Below are 21469 nucleotides of genomic sequence, written 5' to 3'. Positions count from 1 at the left end.
ATGCCCCTTCTGAACTAGTGATTTTTATTGTCTTTGGGTTTTAAATGGCTGACACTAAAGTGATTTACAAATGTTACCTTTTGAGTTAGATTTATTTAAAAAAAACTGACATTGCAGGAGACAACATGTGAAACCTGAATTGTGTCAATCACAACATTATATAAAAAAAAAAACAAAAAAAAAACAAGACTTACCAACACACAACATAAAACACTAAAATCACAAATTACCAGTAAAGTAAACTATAAAACAATCAAAGAGCACGAGGAATAAAAGACAGTTCATGCTTCCTAGATTTGCTCTTATTTGCTAAAAATTGTCTTTGGTGTCTCAACTCATATCCATATTTGTGTGTATTTAGAGAAGTATTTTGTGGATTACTTTTGTTTAGCTTTTATGGGGAACTCTGAAAAGTGTCTGTAAAACACTCTCCCGCTGTTGCCAGCTCTTAATTATAAGAATGCATCTGTGTTAATGTCCCATATAGTTTTTGACCTTGATAATAGCGCATATTCACATGTCTGAGGCATGATGAGAGAAAAGAAAAAATAAGGACACATAACATATTGTGTGTGTGTATTTATGCATGTACTACTGACTGTTTTGTGTGAATATGCATGGTTTTGTGTGTGTTAGAAAGAGAGCGTTTAGAAGGGCAAAGCAGTATCAGTCATTGTCACTAACCACTGCAGTCCCTGGCTCGGTTCCACACACACATTCTGAGACACACATCGACACACAAAAAGAGAGGTGCAGGATGCATAATTCATAGGTGTAATCAAAGGGAGACAAAAGCTTTGGTCTTTTGAGTCTATGGGCCCACCAGGACAGCGTTTTACATACACACAAAACCACTGTATCAATTCAAGAGAATAGCAACTCCTACCAGCCAAGCAAGAGTGTACAGAAGAAAAAAGGAGGTGAATAAAAAGAAAAATGGAGACTGAAAGGGGGCAGTTTTTCCATACAGTATCTTTACTTTCCTTCTTTGTCTAGAGGCCCTCTCATACAACATCCTCTTCCTTTTTTTCACTCTTTGCAGTTTTTAAAAAATAGTTCTTTCCAGACCAAAGGAGACAATAAAGTAGAGATAAACTCTGTGAGCTTGATAGTTCAAAGTTATTGTTTCATCTGCTCCTCTATTTCCTCTGTGCATGTTCCTCACAAGTTTGTCTCCAGAGAACAGGGCTTTTTGTAGGAGCCGGCGTAAAAGATCTACAACAAAAAATGTTTTTGGGCTCATATCTAATTAATATTGGATGAAATGCAGACAACTAACATCCATAAGAATTTAATAAGGCATGTTTAGCATCGATATTATACGGTACACGGATTTAAGGTGTTCTATCGGTGCACTTTGAGATATGGACTCACTTCTGAGGTCATGGGACCTGGTTGTGGATATTTGCATGGTGCCACTTTTGCATTCTTTGCCTCTGTGTCCCTCTCCCAGGGCACAGCTGTAAAAAGCTCAGCTCTTAAAGCTTTCATCTCAGTCTAAATCCAAACCTGTGTTCTATTATTTATTTATCTCCCAGAGACTAGAAATACCCGCTAAGATCTGCCTTCTTCAACTAGATTTGCCTCAGCCTTGTGGAGGGTCTCTGGGCAGAGCAGTCACACATGCACATACATAAATAAAATGGCAAAACAAGCACATGAGTGTTAAGGTTCACACACACACACCAATTCACATATAGTGTACACTATCAGTAAATGACTGGGATTGTGCTCAGGCGTTCAGGTAATGCACCTGTACCTGGGGCTCCTGATAAATCCCCCAAATGCTGTAGATTATCTGCTGGGGCTATATCCCAGAAAAAGGCTCATTTTTAATTTTTTTTTGTGTGTGTATGTATGTGTGTGTGTGTGGCTCTGTCTGTCTGCCTATCTGTTTTTTGTCTGTCTCTGTTGCCTGCTGCAACCCGTCTTTAGTCTCCTAAACACTGTTGAAGCTGATAGGCTGTAAACTCAGATCATTATGGATGATCTCTTGCTCCCTCCTTGCTCCTTTACTATCCCTAGCTTTTTATTGCCTTAAAATGTCATGCGCCTTCTGCTGAGGCAGAACTATGCAGCTCACACAGTGTAGTTGAAATTTAAGCTACACTAAGTGTTTAATATTAGCTATACTTTTAATGTACAAGTAACAAACCCACTCAGAAACTCAGAAAATAACTATTAAAACAATATATATATATATATAGACTTTATACACTATATAGCAACCCTGTTTCCATTAATAGGGTCCATCTGTCTTTGGTCTAAGGTCACACATGGATTTTTCTAAAAAATTTAAAAGAAAAGAAAATTCCATCCACTTTGCACACAACAATTATAAAAATTACTTTAAAAAAAATCTATGTTCACATAGAATTATATCATGAAATCATAACACAAGTTCCACAGTGTCATCTTTGTGTATATAATTGTATATTCACAGGGTCCATGCCTTATTAGTTTCCAAAAAATGTATCTTGACAATCCAAAAGTGACGCTGTCATGTGTGATCTGCCCTTCCCATCTTAAAAACTACAGCATGTACGCAACCATGCTGACAGCACCAGCAGTTGATCTCATTACAGCATTCATCCTCACGTTGTGTGGGCAACACAGCTCACTCACAACAAAGTAAGTTGTCCTCCCAAGTTAGGTTCGACAGATTCACATCGAAAATCCAGTGACACTGGTACCTGGTTTCATGTTGGATTTTGCTTTAAATATTTCTGCATTGACATACTGTATCTCACTTTCACAATATAACTTTTAAAGTAGCAGTAGCTCCACATCATTACATTATTTTGTCTCTGTATGGTTAATTTCAGTGTCCCTCAACAGCCAAGTGATTATATTTAATCCCATATCACATTCAATGTACATTAGAGTTTAAAAAGTCCATTATTTTAATGTCTGAATTCATAATATATTTGTTAGATTGGTTTGTGAGATTACATTTAGCCCAGCTCTGGCCACTCCTAACTGATAACCAGGACTGCTCATATAATGAAATTTATGACTCGGGCCAAGTTCAAGGTTGAACAGAGGGAAGGACGTAACGTTGGGTGATTAAAAGCTAACAAATGCTGGGAATGCTGCACAGAATGTGGCAGTCCTGGACTGGGTGAACTGAAACTGCTGCATGCTTGAACAGGGCTTTGATAGAGTGTGCTACGTTTGTTTTATGACTACGCTGCTTGTGATGTTGTGCCGGCTGTTTATGCTGTTAGTATCTCACAAATGAGTTTGATGTAGATTTATCTCCATCGTTCTGGTCGGGCTCTTTATTTTCAGATGGGATGGCAGAGTGTCTCACTAAAGTCATATATGGTGGTGTTACATGATAAGTATTTTTCTGTCTCTTCTAATTATAAAGTGTTAAGATGTTTAATAGTTGGCAGGCATATCAGCACCAAAGCATTAATTGTGGTGTGCTGGTGATGTTTTTGCTGCAACCCACTGCTGTTGGTCAGTCATTTTATATATTAGAAAATCTTTGCAGCTATGACAACCCTAAGACGGACTGTTTTATTGCTTTGAGGTTTGTGGAGTTGGAAAGGATGAGTTTTAGAGGCCTGCAGAGGAAGACGCCATCTGGGGTTGTGGAAGTTTTCCCAGAGGAGTTAGCCAAAGTTTCCTTCTGGTTGGTTGTTTGCATTATTAACCATAAGGCTTACATTCTGCATGACAAAGACATTGTCTTATGTTCTTTAAGATTAGTGAAAATGTAAAACAACTGAACCACAGCTTTATTGGAACTAATGCTTTTTCATCCTGTCAAGTTTCTGAAATGTGACTTATGCATTTAGTTGTTTATGTCATGTTATTTATGAAACTTATTTAAGTAAAGGTTGTTTATATTATCTACAGCAAATCATAGCCACATATTACACCCTCCTAACTTACCATAGAGCAGTGGTTCCCAAACTGGGGGTGGGGGGCCCAGAGCTATGACAGGGGGAGACACAGCAAAGCTAAATAAAATTTATAGTTTTACACTGCTAGCAAAACATGGACAAATTTGTGAAAGTACCAACAGGCAAACAATGATGAATCAAGAACAGAGATTTCAACTACCAAAAAAAAGAAGAAATGTGTTGAGGCATATCTTGCTCTAGGCATGACCAGGTAATGGTCAGTGGTGGGTAATGAAGACAGACCACAGTGTACCTGACAGTATGAAGCCAAACAAGTAATAACGCTACTTGGGGACTTATCATCCTGAACACAACAAAAAGACTCTTGATTACTTTAGAAATAAACTACTCACCTGTTCGCAGAGTTGTTTTACTAAAGCAGTATCTGTCTTCAACTCACCTGAAGTAGTTTGAAGCGTTTCCTGGTTTAAAACATCTCAGCAGAGGGGTTGATCATTCCGTCTGCCCCTGACGTGGTTTGGCAGTTAATGAAGAAGCAGCCAAAAAACTAAAGACTATTTTGTGGCACATTTCTTGGTACATTTGTTTTTCGTTGAATACATTCATAAAAACCAAATGACTAGCTGTTTTACATGGGTTTTCCTATCAAGCCAAGATTGATGAGTCTGAAAGCAAATTTAGTTTTTTTAATTAATCCATCAATTAACGGTCTTTAAATTGGCCTACAATAGTGAAAATATTTCCATGGCTTCTGTAAAGGCAAAAATCTGTAAATTATGTTGTACGTTTTTTGTGCATTCAACAGTATTTTACTTCCAGATAAAAAAAAAAATACACTAGAGAATTATGGAAAATACTAAAAATGAATATTAATTTTCCAGCTTATGATTTATGATATGGTTAGATTATTCTGCTCATGTTTATAGAAAACTGAATCTAATCTGAATCTCATGAATTTAAATCAAATTTCTGAGTTAAATTTTTTAGTTACCTGGCAGATTTCAGGCTTCAGAAGTGCCAGGATGTGATCACATTTGAGACGGTTTAGGACCCAAATGGTGGGAGATTATCATAAACTGAATTATAGTTCTTCCATCCGTTTCCTTTTCTGTTTTTCATTTAATTATTTTTTATTTTATTTCTTTCTGAGGGCTTTCTTTTGTTTTGCTTCATTTCTTAGAACCATTGTGATGTGTCCACAGCCCAGCCTGTTGACTTTGCTTCTATTAAGGAGAGAAAAAGTTTTGCAGCAAAGATTTAGGCGGTGAGAGAAAAGAAACAAAAAGCTAGACGTAGGAATGGAAGTCGAAGAGAGCTGTGGGAGTGAAGGACAGCAGGGATGTGGTATCACACCTGAAGGGTGATGACCAGAGAGTGAAGTAAATGAGGGAAGGTGCTGAAAGATGTGCCATCTCCCTGTTATCCTCTGGGCTTTTGGATAGATTATTTCTCCTCTGACTTGGAAGTCTAGGAGGGGAAGAAAAGAGAATATTGCCACAGCCTAGGGAAGGGGGTCAGCAGGTGAGACAATCAGGTGTTAATTTGCACCTCGATTCACACCTCCAGCATTCAATCAGCAAAGCTTCAGACCTAGCGAGACGATAGCTCTGCCACCCTCCATCGGTCCTAGGCTTGGTACGAGACAACCCTGCCATCTACAAGACCTTGCTGTGAGCCATTTGGATTCCTGACCTACTCCCTCTGCTGTTCCTTCTTCTCTCATTTTCCGACTCAGTCAAAATACCTCTCTCATCCTGTCACAGGCTGCTGAGCACTCTTACAGGGGCCCCTTGTCCAAAAAGGTGCCAAATGTAATAAAAGTGTGATAGCGCTTGGCTACACGTCGAGACCTGGCACCAGAGCACACAGAAGGAAATTATGTTTCCGAGTTAAATTGGTTTCCTGGCATGTGATAAGTTGGGGTGAATTTTTAATCCATGACCTCATAAAAATATGTCAATCTTTCAGCTGCTGTCAACCATTCCCTTGCTGTTTCCGTCTGCCTCCTCCCCTGTCTCTTTCTTCTGTTCTTAAAAATGTTAAAGATAGAAGGTGTGGGGCACCTTTTCTTTTCAACCAATTACCTTACCAGTGTATAATCCTACCCAACCTCAACTCCTTTCCCTCCCTGCTGCTCTCACTCCCTCTCTTCCACCCACACGATTCTTCTTTTTTTCATCTCTTCTCTTCATCCCTGCAGCTCTGTGGCTCACCAATTACAGCAGCAATAGGCAGCTAGCTGAAGTCACTCCCACAGGCAGTCTCATGCAGGCGGGAGGCGTGCGTCTGACTGACATGACACAGAGTGTTCTCCCAAAGCCAGCACAAGACCTGAGGAAGCCTGATAGCTAGGCTCCACCAGGGCTCAGTGGGGCTGGCTTTACATGGCTAACCATTTTCTTCACCTCATACCAGGCAGCCTGCCACCTGCCTGATACTTTTCAAGTGAACATCCATGGACAAGCCAGAGACGTTTATGGTTTTGGTTTAAAAGTCTAAACACTTATGCATTACAGCACACCGTGAAACAGGGATGAGGAATAAAGGAAGGTGAATGTTGTAGGTTAACAAGGAAAATAAAAAAAAAGCTTCAGAGCTTATCCAGTGTGAGGGTTCTCTAACAGTGTAAACTGAAAACATACCTGGGAATTATCTGCTGGGGGAGTTTACAGCTGGTGTGGTCACTGAGGCTGACATCCTGCCATAATCCACAATAATTTTACAGTGCAGCAGTGACACTGTGGGTGTGTGTATGTGTGCCAGGCTTCTCTTTTCTGCTGTCTGATGGGAGGAGATTGTTATCTAACAAATATTAAGGCAACAGATTATTGATCACCACACCAATGTGATGACAGGAGCAGAAGAACAGATTGAATTCAGTCATACAATGATAAGAGTTTACGACAGAAATATCAAATATGGTTAACAGTAAATAAAGCTTTTCAATCTGCCTTTTCTCCGCATCATTTCATGCTTCATCCTGGCAGTTTTCTCCTTGCAGCCACATCTGCGTATCCTCCTCTGTCAAGATATCCCTTTGCTCGACTGATAGTCGCAGAGATTAACAAGCAAAGCAGGGAGCGATTGCTGAGCTTTATTTGAGTGTCAGTCTCCTCCTGCGCACATCACCTTCTCGCCTGATGCTAGATAGAGAGAGTGCTGCTGAGCACGCATTACCAGGGCCTGCTATTTAACCAAAATTAATCCTGACGTGCACACAACTATGGGGGGCATCAGCAGCAGGGGACAAATGGACAAAATCCAGTCATTTTTTTATCAGACATTAATCAGTGACATGAGCAGGAGGCAGGGTCAACATGCTAAAAGATGCTATGCACTCTTATACATGATCAGCAGTCCTCCTGCCTTCCTCCACCCTCAGCCAATCGGCTGTTGTCAGCTCAAGAGCCAATCAGGGGCCAGGATCTCTGCTGGAGATGTTGATGGATTGAAGAGAAGGGACTGTGTCAAAGTCATACCCAGTGAGGCAATGCTGCATTAAAATTCATACAGTGCTGAAGCACCAGGCTGAATTCTGATGAGCATACAGGTTCTGTTCCAAAGCACAGTAAAGAAACTGGGTGGTGTTATAAAGGTGCCATCACTTGTGTTGTGTGTATACAAACTGTAAAACAATGAGTGTCATCAGGCAGAGAAAGGAGCAATAAAGTCAGTTGGGGAAGAGTGGGAGACACAGATCGTGAGAACCAGTTATACAAGGCTGTTGTGTCTCTGTTGTGCTGGAGCCACGATTGGAGGAAGGAGAGTAAACGAATCTCTGCTTATGACAGTGTGTGTGGGCAGATGTGGTCAAGTAACCACAGCTGCTACCATTTTTCCCTCTGTACTTTTTATTTGTGCTCATAAAGGAGGATAAATTACCAATAAATACATTATTTTAAAAATAATTAATTGATACCTTCTCACTTCAATCCACCTCTGTTTGTTGTCGTAAATAGATATCCACATTGCAGTGCAGAGGAAAAAAATCAACAACTATGTACTAATCTTAGACGTCAAATCACTTGTGATTATGAGAAATTATTATTTAAGATGTAAAAGTTTTCTTTCAGTTTTCATTTTTATGTGCTTACAAAGTGTTTCCTCATTTATTCCATCACTTTGGGACATTGTGAAGTTTGCCAAAAGAGCTAGATGACTAATTTCTCCCTAAAATGTATATATTTGATGAATTAAAATTACAACACATTAGAGGTTTTGGGGTATTAATCAGACAGCTCATGAGATGCAAAGATTTCTCTCCAACACTGGGAAAATGAGATTAAGCTTTTCTATTAGAAAATAAATTAGGACAAAATTATTTGTAGTCATACAAAGTCATTATATATATATATATATATATATATATATATATATATATATATATATATATAAGAAAAAAAGTTACTCATTGATGTGTTGGATCATCTTTAACTTTGATAGTTTCAAGGCATTTCTGTGGCATTGTTTCATTCTATTCATTACAATACAAAGTTGCATTCATTCTTCATGAAAATCTTCTTGACATTGGGAAAGTCAGACTTCTGTTTAAAGTGTTTTCCCTGAAATCCCAAAGATTCCCACATGTTTTAAGGTCCAGCTTCTATGGTGCCCGGTCTGTGAATGAATATGGTGCATCTTCTTCTTAAGAGAGATGACTTTGATTTTTTTAAGTTTATTAGCAAGATTAAACTGCAACAGGAGTATCTGAAAAGTATTATTACATTCTTTAAAAAAATAAATATATAAAAAAGATTATTTGCATAATGAAACATGTCGGCAAAATGCGTAAAAACAAAAACAATAATTACCCAAAAATATAATATGCAAAATGCAAACATAGTTGTTTTTATTTTAAAAAGCAGTTTGTGAAAAGGGCTTTATAAATATTGTTTTATTTTATTTGATTTGATTCAATTAATGTTGTGAGAAATCATCTTTAAGTTTTTTTACTGTTTGTAATTTGGCAACATTGCTTTCATTGTTGTATATCACATACAAACTGTGGTTTGTTTCCACGGTCAGCCTCTACTGTACTACTACACCTTTCTAAAATGTGCAGCTTTGTAACTCCAAGCTTTTGCATGTAGGTCAACTATATACAAACTAGTTTTCTGGGATTTTTTTCTCTCCAGAATTACAGATGGATATTTGGACGCATGTTACCTGTCAATCCTGATTTGACTGGAATTTGGATTAAAACGACCTTAATCCTTCACCTGACACCACACCTCACATCTTGCCATAATAGCAGGCTCTCAGACACAGAAGAGACCTACACCACTGATTGCTTGACAAATATATCTGTCACAGCAGATAATAGAATCAGCAAGTGAACTCATGACCTGCTTGGATTTAGTGAGATACTAAGTAACAATAGAAAATCCACCTTATTCTTTATTTAAATTGTTTATTTCCGTCCCACTAATTCCATTTAAATTCTTTACCAGATGAAGTGTTTCCCCCTCGATCCAAATTGAATGTTTGCTAGAGCACATGTACTCACTGTTTACTCCACTATGAGTCAGACTGACAGCCAAAAGGAGGTTCTATGTTTACTTTCATACATGAAGAAGCTGTGAAAACATTTTTGGATGCATATAAAAAGCCTAATTTTGTCATTAGCACAGGAGTAGTGAGTGTCCTTATTTTCACACAAAATGGCTGAATTCCAGATGCCTGTGCCCAGACTGAGATTAATTGGCCGCTCCTCTGCTGCTGTACAGCACAGTGAGCCAAGCACATGCATCGTCACATATAGAGACGCTTGTTCATATGCACACACCAAACCAACAAGTGGTCCCAGAGCTTCTGTTGAGTCAGCTCCTCCACAATCAGCATCTAGCTTTCTGGCTCTGCTTCTTGAAGTTAGTCCTCAGAGACAAAGAGCTGTACAGCAGCGTGACACAGCAGAGAAACAGCAAAAACTGTGACTGTCGCCACCTCACCACCACTCGAGAAAGATCGATCAAACAAAGTCAAATAGCTCTCAGCAAGTAATCCTCGCTGGCTCTGTTCAAACATCTGTTGAAAAAAACTGAGGTGAGAGCAGTGGACTGGGCCTCCACTCATTTGTAATAAATTTTTCTCAGTGTCTCCTGGTATTTTAGGTGAGACAAGGAAACAATTATAGCACACTTTCGACAATGGGACACTCAGATCAAACATACAGTCAGGCCCCAGATACTTTTAGACACTGAAATTGCCGCTCTTTTAAAAGTTCCCCCAAACATATTTACTCTTACTCTACTTCCTTAAAAGCTGCAGAAGTGGATGATTGTAGGATCATTTCCATGATGATGGAAAACCTTTTTCACAACATCCAGCCAAGAGTAAATCCAAAGCAGTCCACATGTAATTACTCAGGTCTAACCATAGACTGTATATAAAAGATGGACGGAGCCTCTGTGATGTCACCCGCAGGTTTCTGAAGAGCAAAAGTGAAACTCGTTGGGAAGTTCCCACCGTCGCCATCTTGGTAGCATCATGCCTGCCGTCACTCCTGGAAAATACAAAAATGACCAAAGTGGTGGAGCTGAAAGAGGGACTGTGAGTGTGAGGGTGGATGATTGATGTCCATCAAACTCCGAGCTGCCTGTAGCTAAGAGCTAAGTGGACCAACTCAGATCTAACGTGAGCTAACCGGCTAATGAAGGTAGGCAGGCTAAAGCTAAGCCGCACGGTTAGCCGGCTAAAAACCATGTTTGTGCTGCACTCAATCCTACAATGGATTTTTGTACCAGGCGTTAAACATGTTTATTTCTGCTATGAAGTTGGTCTTTTTAACATGGGAGTTTATGGGGATTTGTTCTGTTTTGGAGCCAGCTCCTAGCGGATGAGGGGTGAACTGCAATTTTTTGCATTTCCACATAGGCTTCGCATTTCACCTCCGGATGTTGTCACTTGGGTCTAACACCAGGAAAAGACTTTACAAACCAAATATAGAAAGTTTACTATAGGGTTCAAAATATTTTTAAAATGCCTGACCAGTTTTCAAACAGCTTTCTTTGGACTGATTAAATTAGATTAAATTTAATCAAAATGAAATGAAAAAAAAAAATCATGATCTGAAGCACACAGCATGATTGATACAACAGAGGGCAACAGTGTGATAGCATGGATGTTATAGGTGTCCTATGGCACTGGGTCAGTAATGCTTATTAATGATGGGACTGAAGACAGAAACAGTTTGATGAATTGTGAAGTGTAAAGGAATAAGCTGTCAGCTCAGGTTCAGCCAGCACAGCGAAGCTGACTAGATGCTGTTTCACTGTACAGATGGACAAATATACTGTATATAGTTTTGGCAACCCAGGAGTTTTCAGGGTAAAAATCTAAAATATTCTCAACCTGATCAGACTGGATTTCAGTTGCTGAAGACCCTCTAGCATAAGTTCCAACAAAGCATCAGAAAAGGTCATCAGAAAAAGAAAACCCATTATTTGTTGATGTCTGTGGGTTTCAGGTTTCAGACAGCTGCTTCCTGGATCCCTGATGCAGTACAAAAAAAGTGAATTATTTGTGTTCTGATTCAGTTGCTTCGTGAATGAATGTTGAAAAGGGTGATTTTAATACCCAAACCACAAAATTTAAAACTGTGCCCCTCATTTTAAAGCTTTATCTGTACTTTATTTTAAAGTTATTATATAAGAATTATGTCAGTGTCCACAGATTTCTAAACCCTACTGAATAATACATTGGGAATCTGTTATTTTTAAATCTGTGATGGTCATGGTTCATTTAATTAATTCAGCATCTGATCTGAGAGGATCTGTAGCTTTTTTGACAGTAAAAGGTTTTTGGAACTGTTCATTTATTTATTTTATTTATTTGTCAGGTTGTTATTTATAAAATAGTGGGAAGTAAATTAAATTCATTCAAATAGTGAAATCCGTTCAGTTTTCTTGACTGAGATGAGAGTAAGCACTGTATAAGGCAATATGCACAAAGCAGACTGTCAGCTATAAGAAAATGATAGCAAAGTGGTTTCATTGACAGATTTTGGAAGACAGTCACATGCTCTCGGAGCAGTTGAGCTCTGGATGTCGACCACAGATAGGGAGAGGCTTTGATAGCAAGAGCCATTGTTGGACAGATCCCATCAGATTGAGGAAGGATAAGCTGCTGTGGGGAAGCGGTCGAAGCAAAACTCTTCTGGGCACTGTCATTTTTCCAAAAGGAAGGAATCCATTATTCCTTCAGTGATGAGTTTTTAATTATTAGATCAATGGAGAGATAAATATGATAGAATAGTGGTCCATGGGCCTTCATCACAGGGATATTCAACTGTGTGAGCCTGTGTATTTGGGTGTCGCCGCTTGTTCATTTAGTCCTTTTAGAAGTGCTCCGCCGATGTACATGTACTCTGAGTCTTTAAAAGCACTTTCAAAAAAATCCTTTCATTATAACCCATCCTTGAGATTTTAATGAACTGATGAAGCATCACTGCTTTTTAGCATCAACAGGTGTTGTGTTGCAGAATGATAAATTACATTTATCACAAAGCAAAAACCCTGCCCTGAGTGATGTAGATTAAAAACGGTGAGGCACAGGCAGAGAAGTTTACACAAGCTTGCATCATCAGCTGATACTATTTCTTTCATGATTCACCAGCAGCATCGACTTCATATGCTGCTTGGCTAACAGCTGATCAAGTCTGATCGTGTTGATGCAGTCGCACCTCAGATTCTTTCAAATGCTTTTCAGCTAATGCAACATGTGAAACTGTTAAGTACCTACCAATGAAAATTACCTCCATCCATCCATCCATCTGGATGTGGAGACAGTTGTCTTAGCAGAGCTACACAGACCTCCCTCTACACAGCCACCTCTTCCAGTCTTTCTTGGGTCAATACTGAGACATTCTCTAACAAGGAGACATAATCTCTCCCATGTGTCCAGACCTGCTTCGGGGTCTACTCCCAGTTGGATATGGCTGAAACACCTCACTTTGGAGGCATCCTGGAGGCAACTTAGACTGGTGCCACAATCACCTTAGTTGGCTCTTTTCAATGAGGAAAAGCATCTTTATAATTCATATCTATAGATAGGCCCCACTGCTGCAGACTGACAACTCTATCTTACAGAATGTCACAACAATTATAAATAACAGTTATTTGTAATGACAAAATATTGCTAATTTTTATGGTGGTTTGAGATGCAGAAAGTGACCTTGTGAGGAGGTCAGTTTTAGAGGAGGCAAGAATTGTTGCATAAATGCATAAAATCTTTTTTTTTTTTTTGTAAGTTTTTTTTGTAAATTTATTGTAAAATAAGCAGCTTTTTGTACCCTTTAAGTAATTAGTGATATGTTTCTAATTATTTTTTAGATTTTGGAAATTTAGATTTCGGTGAGTGAAAATAAAATAATTAAATAATCCAAATATTCTGCAAATTTTCTGTGGGACCACCTGGCCTCCTTTTGTAACAGCTATGTACATGTTAACGTGTAGGTCAAGGTGAGCTGAACCTTAAATGCTGCAGAAGCTTTTACGTTTTGCCAGAGATGTGCATTACCTCTTCTCTCTCACTCCATTTTCAGATCTGGCTGCCTCATCTTTCTCTGTCTGAGGCCACATTTCTCTCCCTGTCTATATTCACTCTCACACCATCTATCTGTGTCTGCCTCCATATTCCCATCTGCATCCTTGTTCTCCTTCTTTCTATCTCTTTGCATTAACCTCCTTGCTGCTTTATTCTTTGCTCTTTTCTTTACTCATGTCCCCCTTTTCTCAGTGCCCCCGTCTGAGCAGCCCTATTAGTATGTCTCTGAAGAACAGCATGCTGTCTGTTAGCGGTGCCCCAACGTCACATGGCTGCAGCATCCTGGCTATAAATAACTTGGTCTCGCAGTGTTCAGTTCAAGACAGGACCGAGAGCCAGAGGGAGAGCAATCTGCTGTCTCCCTCAAGAGATGCTAGGAGGTGCAAATGAGACAGCTTACTCTGTGCAACCTTCACCACCGGGACCTTGGATGGACTTGGGAACTATAGTGGCTCTGATATTAATCATATATTGTTTTAAAAGGTAAAGCTAGTGGGTGGTCAGTTGTGCCATGTGCTTTTATTTTAGACATTCACAGGCATTTGAGACCCTGCTTGTCTACAAGGTCTGTAGCTTTGAAAGGTTTGATTGAGGGCAGTGCACATCAGTGTGGAAGGGTTTTCTGTTGAGAAGCTGTGCCTTTTACAGCATCTGGATTGATTTACAAAATTTTACTTAGTTTCACTCCAGCTGATCCAGTAAGTCCTCCAATTCAAACAATCACATGGGTCATTAATGTTATGTATCATATGTTCATACCCTTAAATACGATCCATAACAGCATGCTCTGAACTACCAACCTTACAAGTGACATGAGGGAAATATGAGTCATATGAGCATTGCCACATAGGAGCAGAAGTAATTCTCAAGTGTTTCTTTAAAAATAAAACCACAAACTCAATCATACGTTTCTGATATGAGTTTAAGACCCACGGGAAACATGCACCTTTATTCCCACCTGTTTAGTCGATAACATGAAGACACATTACCGGAACATATTTTTCACTCCCTGGTTGAGTTTATACAAATAATTACGTTACAAATCAAAACAATTTGGTTAGGGAATAGAAAACATTTTCGATACAGCATAAATGTGATTATAGATTATTTCAGCCTGCATGAATAAACTCCCCACAGGGAAATATTTAGGGGGAGGACAGTCATGCACATGTGCCTAATCTGTGTCAACCACGAGAAAAAAGGGGGACATTGTTCAATTCTGGTTCTGTTCTCAAAATGTTTTATCCACCTTCTAATGAGAAACTTAAAGAATACACAGTGTGAGCCACAAGTCCTGTTTTCATTTTGCTTTAAAGGATTTTGTTGTCACAGATTGCTGCATCACTGTGATAACCATACTTCAACTGTAACACTACGACTGTCTGTAATGTTTTTTTTAGTGTAAAATCATCATCTGTGTTTAGTAGTAAATATAACTCTAGATAAACTGATCAATAATTGATCCATAACCTAAATAAATATTGTTTATTTTAATGTCAGTGCATAGCATGCAGGATATTTTGTAGTGTGAAAATGGACTTCTCATCTTATGTGTGCTGATATGAGCTGATGTATCAGCTTGGATGATTTTATCTGTCTAGCTCTTTTGTCATAAAATCCTGTACTTGATCAATTTTACAGCTTGCAGCCAGATTGATTTTCATCTTCTTGTCTCTTATCAAGTTGATTTGTTAGTATGAGTGGCAGCTCTGACTGTGGCCTAAACAAACAGAACTCTGTTTCATCAATCAAACAACAATCCTTTAATTATGAGTTAGTAAGTTTTCCTTACTAATAATGATTATGTAATTACTACTTTCATATAACACCTATAATCATTTGCCATGTAATAAAAACAAAACAGCAATAGCTATTTGATTGCAATATTTGACAAATTCCTTCTTACTCATTTCTGTGTGCACACTTTTTGAATGAATGTTTATTTAGAACATGTTAGCATATTACATGGAATATTGCTAACCAACTCATGCATTTACATCTAAATGGAACAATATTTCCATTCTTTAAAAAACAGAACCCATTCTTTTCTTTTATTTATTTTTTATTTTTCTTAACTTAATTTTCCCGTGAATAAAATTGTATCAGAACATAAAAAATTAACACAGAGTGCGGCAAATTAAAAATTGCTTGTGGCACCTTTCTAAATATTTAAATTTACTCACTGAATCACCACAGGTGTGTAATCAGAAGGCACGATAAAGCTGTTGCAATCCCAGCAAAAACACAATTACATAATCTTTTACATTTCTTTCTTTCATTGAGTCATTTTATGGAAACAGTTAATTACATTGAGAGAAATGCCAACATGATGTGATATGGAACAGTTGGTTGCAAAAAGATACCAATCACTACCTGATGCTGTTTAGAATTAGTTTTCAAATGTCAATGGAGATTGACTAGCTCGTCAGTGATCTTTAAGAATGAAAATCAATAGATCTGCCCAGAGCCAGATGCTGCCCTTTCAGCACTGTTTGTTTTGACAATTTCTTTGTTTTTGGAGATCTGCCCTCAGTCAGGACCAGAGAACATGCAGACATATGCTTCTCGATAGAGCCGTGATGCCTTCAGCAAGCTGTCACCTAAATAACATCACGCTCCTCCTACCTCTGTGGTTTGAGGCTAAAACAGCAGCAGAGCCTCTGAGCATCACTTATGACGCTTCAATAGTGGTTTTTGCGCTTGTGATGTTGTTTGTCAGTGTAGCAAAAGACTGATTGAGTTATTCTAGTCTGTTCTTCACATGGAATATATAGCACTGCACATATTGTTAATGCACAGTCGATTAGGTATGACTGTTTCTCTGCATTTCTGACAGTAGGCGCTTTATGAAGACGACGACTTCCCCTCGTCTCTTGGCAGACATTCTCCACTTGGCTCCCTCTGTGTGTCTTGACTTAAACAAACAAACATAAATAAAATGTCATTCATTTCAAAAGTCTGTCTTCTCCTCAAGGTTACTTTTAGCCTTCAAAAAGGGTTATTTTCAAATGAAAAATTGGCTTGTGCATTATGCTCTCTGCTGGTGTGCTCTTTTCAGTCTGCTTTATTTCGCTCTGATCTAAAAGTAGTGTGTGTGTGTGTTTGTCTTATTTCTTCCAGGCGACAGTAACCCCAAGGAGAGCAGTCCCTTCATCAACAGCAGCGATGCTGCTGCAGAGAAAAGCCAGCAGTATGACGGCAAGAACATGGCCTTGTTTGAGGTATAATCTCGCACTCACCACAGGCACACACTCATACACACAGATTCATTAATACACGTATTCAGGAACAAATATAAGAAATGGGATACGCTCGTTTACATGATTCAGTGATTGAATAAGGGCTCTGACATCGATTAATGAGGGTAATTATTGTGTGAAGGGCATGTGGGAGCCTCAGGTTAATGCAAGCAAATCTTGCACAGCTACAGGTAAGAACTATAACAAAGCAATTTGCCTCAGCTCTGCAGAAATGTGTTTACATAGTGTTCTCAGTGGGATTTTGAGATTGAACAAAACAAAAAAAAGAGGAAAACATTTCATTTAGTGAGTGCTTTTTATGTTCCTTGTAATTAGCTAAAAGGGGGATAACACAGATCCTGAAATAGTCACTTATACAAGGGATCTTTGGAGGCCATCATCAAAAACATGAGTGAGATCACTTTGCTGGCTGAGAGGGTTAACACAGCAACTGATTGCAGCCTCTCTGTCATGTGTGTCTCTGCAGGAGGAGATGGACACCAGCCCCATGGTGTCGTCTCTTCTCAGCAGCCTGGCCAACTACTCCAACCTGCCCCAAGGTAGCAAGGAACATGAGGAGGCTGAGAACAACGAGGCTGAGTCAGCACGCAAGAAACCTGTCAAGGTATGTATCAAAATGTGTTGTCTAAATGGTACACACTCACATAGATAGAGTTTGAAAGATGATTTTATTCCTGAAATCAGTCATTCAATGGCATAATCACTGAGAAAAAAATAAATAAATAAAAACGAGCTCAAACAGACATAGGAATAAAACCTAATAAAAAATTACATTTGCAGAAATCAAGCAGTTAAACTAATCAGATTTTTGCCACATAGCCATATTATGAGCTGTACTTACTTTAAATCTAAATCTGTGCCTCGTACAGCAGCAAATCCAACAATGTCTAAAGAGAAATGGTACAACCAAGCTGAACATCAGTTTAAACATATATCTGCAAAATCTGGGAATGTTTGTAGGTGTGCTTCACTGACTGGAATAAGGTACACTAATAAATATAAAAAAGGTTGTTTTCTGGGATGCACAATAATGCTCATAACCTCTGAGGCATTCATTAGTTTATAGAAGAATTAGAATACATTTAAAATGTGTTTTAAAGGCAGCTGACTGTTTATCCACCATCTATTCTGCACCTTACCAGAGCAGCATAATGTTGCTCCGATGAAGCAGACTAATGATGTTACTGGCTGCAGTAGAGATGATAATATTGTAATGATAGTTTAAGCTGTCCACACAAAAATGCCAGGCTTTAGTGATGAAAAATTATCCCTCCTAAAATAAATTTCTAAAATCAACTTACACCAATCTGCCTTCCTGCTTGTTATGATGCCATTTGCGTCAATAAATCACTTTTCCAGAGGATTTGCATCCACAGCAGGAATATTATTTACTGCACACTCTGGGCAACTGGATCAAGTGGAAAGCACTTCTACCATGTTCTTGTTGCTCTGTGGATGGTCATTAAGCGTTACTAAATATAGATTTGTGCTTTACATAAGGTTGTTTTGTCATAGTCATTGGAGAGCTGGTAAAAGTTCACCAGTTAAAAACTTGTCAGTCACTCTGTTGATATTATAAATCCTCTATTCATGTTACTGGATTGCCCTTTAATGGTAATCACTAATGAGTTCCCTGCACATCATCCCATGGCATTTTCTGCTGCTGGGTGTTGAGATGGCAGTAGGAATGAGTTAAATTTTCAGGCTTTTTCTCAGCTCTTGATGGACAGACCAGCCACTACATCATCAATCCTGTAGGAAATTGTGTTTTTAGCCGCTCAGCAAGATGGAACATAGCAAAGCTTAAATGATGAAAGATGAGAATAATGAACAATTTTATGCAAAATGTTGTGTCACAGACCGATGGAAAACTGACTATCTAGATATTTCACGCGGACTGTCAAAAGTCTGTGACTTCAGAGTCAACCCATCGGAGGTAAAACACATTTAAGACATTAAAAAGCCACAGCTGTCATGGTCATGGGCTGTGTTTGGGGCATGTTCGTCGTTTTCTAGTTATGGTTTTGGGTTATAGTTCTGGTTTTTGTCATGATTAGTTTCTGCTTTAAGATCATGGTTTGGGTTTTTGGTTTTGTCACGTTAAGTTAGTTTTTCCCTTGTGTGCTCTGTGGTTTCTGTTTCTGCCTCGTTAGAACACCCGGTCTAATTATTCATCCACTTCACCTGTTTCTCATTACTCCCTCCGTGTATATATGCCCTTGGGTTTCAGTTACTCCTCGTCAGATCCTTATATGTGGTATACTCCCTGTCCTGTGTTGTGCCCTGTCTTGAGTTTCGGGAAAATGAACCTTGTCACTTGCACTGATTCTGCCTTCTGCCTTGACTGCCTGCAATTGAGTCCTCACCTCCACCGCAATTCATGACACACAGCAGTGACAGGCTGACAGCTTTCTGTGACCTTGGATTCATCTGTCTTTCCTGGTGTCCAATCAGTCTGATTTTCTCCTTCCTTTGTTACTTTTTTACTTATATGTCTCTGTCACTTTTCACCTCCCCTCCATACTTTCTGTCCTGTTTCACTTTCACTCAGGTGTTCCTTTTTCTTTTCCCCCTTGAAGTAAACCACTGATCCTGACTGCAGAAGTCAGTGGATGTACTATAGCAGACACATTTTCTACGGTGGCTCCAGATGAATCCAGAAGACATGCAGTAGATCTTTATTTTAAAAAAAAACTCTCCTAAACATGAGACTTTTTGGAATTGCTAAACTGAGGAGGGTTGATTTCTGTATTATTTAAGAAGTGTATTAATGGAAATGGCTTGAAAAAAGAAACACTGCAAAAACATATTTTTAAACAAAATTTGTAATATTTTTTTCATTCATACTTTCTCTTTATTTTTACAACATCAGCAATTAGTATATAAAAACATAACTGTAGCTTCTGGTAATAGTTGATACATTATTAACTTATATTTTCATTGTCCTCACATCTGCGCACTGACATCAAATGCGACAACACATTTCTGGAATGGGCCATATTACATGATTGAGGGCAGTTATTTTGGTTTAAGTCGACAGGTTTTTCGTTTTTAGATGGACGGGCATATCTGTAGAAATGCCTCGACATCCGTTAAAAGGATTAGCATGAAGCATTCACATTCCTGCTTGTTTTGAGCACCATTAAACAGCATAACATCCTAGAAAAATAATATATTTTCATTTTATTGACTGTGCTGAAATTTACAAGGTTAAATAAAAAATGCTGCAACAGGCTTTAGTATCTTTAGTTTTTCTAGATCTTTGCCTTTGCTTATGAACATGTGAAAAATAAGATGTTGAAAAAAGCATTTTTCCTGAAACTATAGAGATGTAATGATTGTTACTAAAAAAGAAAAAAGTAACCAGAATTAGTTTTAGATAAAACAGTGATACAGTAATCTTTCTGTTTTGAGAGTTTTGAGACTAGTGTTTCAGCATTTTGGAAATGTAGTTGAAACATGAAGCATTTTGCAGGTTGCAAGATATGAACAACGTAAAACTTATTGGATTTTGAAACATGAGGTTACTGAAAGAAGAAAGGGTTTATTAAAACGTGTGCATGAGGAGAGTCATACAGATATACCAGCATGTCTGAAGAGTCTCTCGAGAGGAGAGGTGTCTGCAGGTTGGCCTTGTGGGAACAATGGGATTATTGGGATACAATGGTCAAACCTGATCTAGTCAGTATAGTGAAGATTGTCATACGATGGGATTAACCTGATCTACTTATGTTGGGCAGAAGCACAACTTTAAACTAGTTTAGTCCAAATACGTGTTCTGAAGAATATAATAATAATCTAAATAAAAAGATAAGTAAAATTTCCTTCACAATGTGAAAGCAATAAAATATCAACCACAATTTGTTTCACCCCAAAATCTAGTTTCACCAACTACATAAAGAGTTTCGACAACCATAGATTAGTTTTTATTAACAGTCATCCGATGAAAAAAGCAGATTTACATTTTGACCTTTGACCATTTACAAGTATGTATGATTAAAAGTAACCAGAAAGTTATTTTAATGTATTTAAAAATTCAGACTTAAATCTTTTGGCCCAAATGAGCAGAAGCATCATCAAACTGTATTTTGCTTTTAAATTCCATCAGTGGAGATAATTTTGATTATCTTTGCACATCTTTGATGTCTGATACTTCTATCTCCTCAGTATATAAATCATTACTTTTGAAAGCATCAGTAGATAATCCACACAGTACAATGTGAACAGTAACACTACTTTTCCACTTGACAAATTGCTCCCATGAAATAGCTGGCAGCAAGAACTATTTACTGTCGAGAGCCTGGGAATACTGTTTCTGAAAATCAATGTCTTTTGGGTGAGTTCACCTTCACACAGGTTATAAAGCTACTTTCTGTTATATTCTGATTGTACAAATAATAAAGTGCACACACAGGAGACCCATCATGTTGTTACTATGGAATCCAGCATTATATAACCCTATCATTTCAAATGGAAGGTGTGCTTGTCCAGTTCTTCTAAGCTCAGGTAATGCTGCAGGCATGCCTAATCTCCTCCTGTCGCCTCAGCCCCTTCAGTTCTTTAATTAGTCTGCACCGAGTTGCTGCATCTCCAATCAGTGGCCTATTGCAAAGGCAATCTTTCCATCGCCACAAGAGGCTTTTCATTACAGCAGCCTGTGGCGTTTTATCGCTCACACAGCAACCCTTCTCTTTCTCCCCATCACCTTTCCTTTTCCTTCCTCGCTCCACCAGCTTCTCCTCTCTTTCCACCCTTCATCATTGCTCCATACAGTGAGCGAGGGAGGGGGCG

General features: G+C 38.5%; 1 protein-coding gene across 7 annotated transcripts in view; it reads left to right on the top strand.

Moving 5' to 3' along the window:
- slc12a5a (solute carrier family 12 member 5a) overlaps positions 1-21469 on the top strand; it is a 171665-nt gene that overhangs the window by 112012 nt on the left and 38184 nt on the right. For all 7 annotated transcript variants that reach the window (XM_041981368.1, XM_041981370.1, XM_041981369.1 and 4 more), the window contains 2 exons: positions 16539-16639; positions 17145-17282. In XM_041981368.1, the coding sequence (XP_041837302.1) occupies positions 16539-16639; positions 17145-17282 (239 nt within the window). The remainder of the gene's footprint in view (positions 1-16538; positions 16640-17144; positions 17283-21469) is intronic.

The sequence above is a fragment of the Melanotaenia boesemani genome, chromosome 3, assembly GCF_017639745.1.
Source record: "Melanotaenia boesemani isolate fMelBoe1 chromosome 3, fMelBoe1.pri, whole genome shotgun sequence".
Taxonomy (NCBI): Eukaryota; Metazoa; Chordata; class Actinopteri; order Atheriniformes; family Melanotaeniidae; genus Melanotaenia; species Melanotaenia boesemani.
This window is presented reverse-complemented; position numbering and strand designations above follow the sequence as displayed.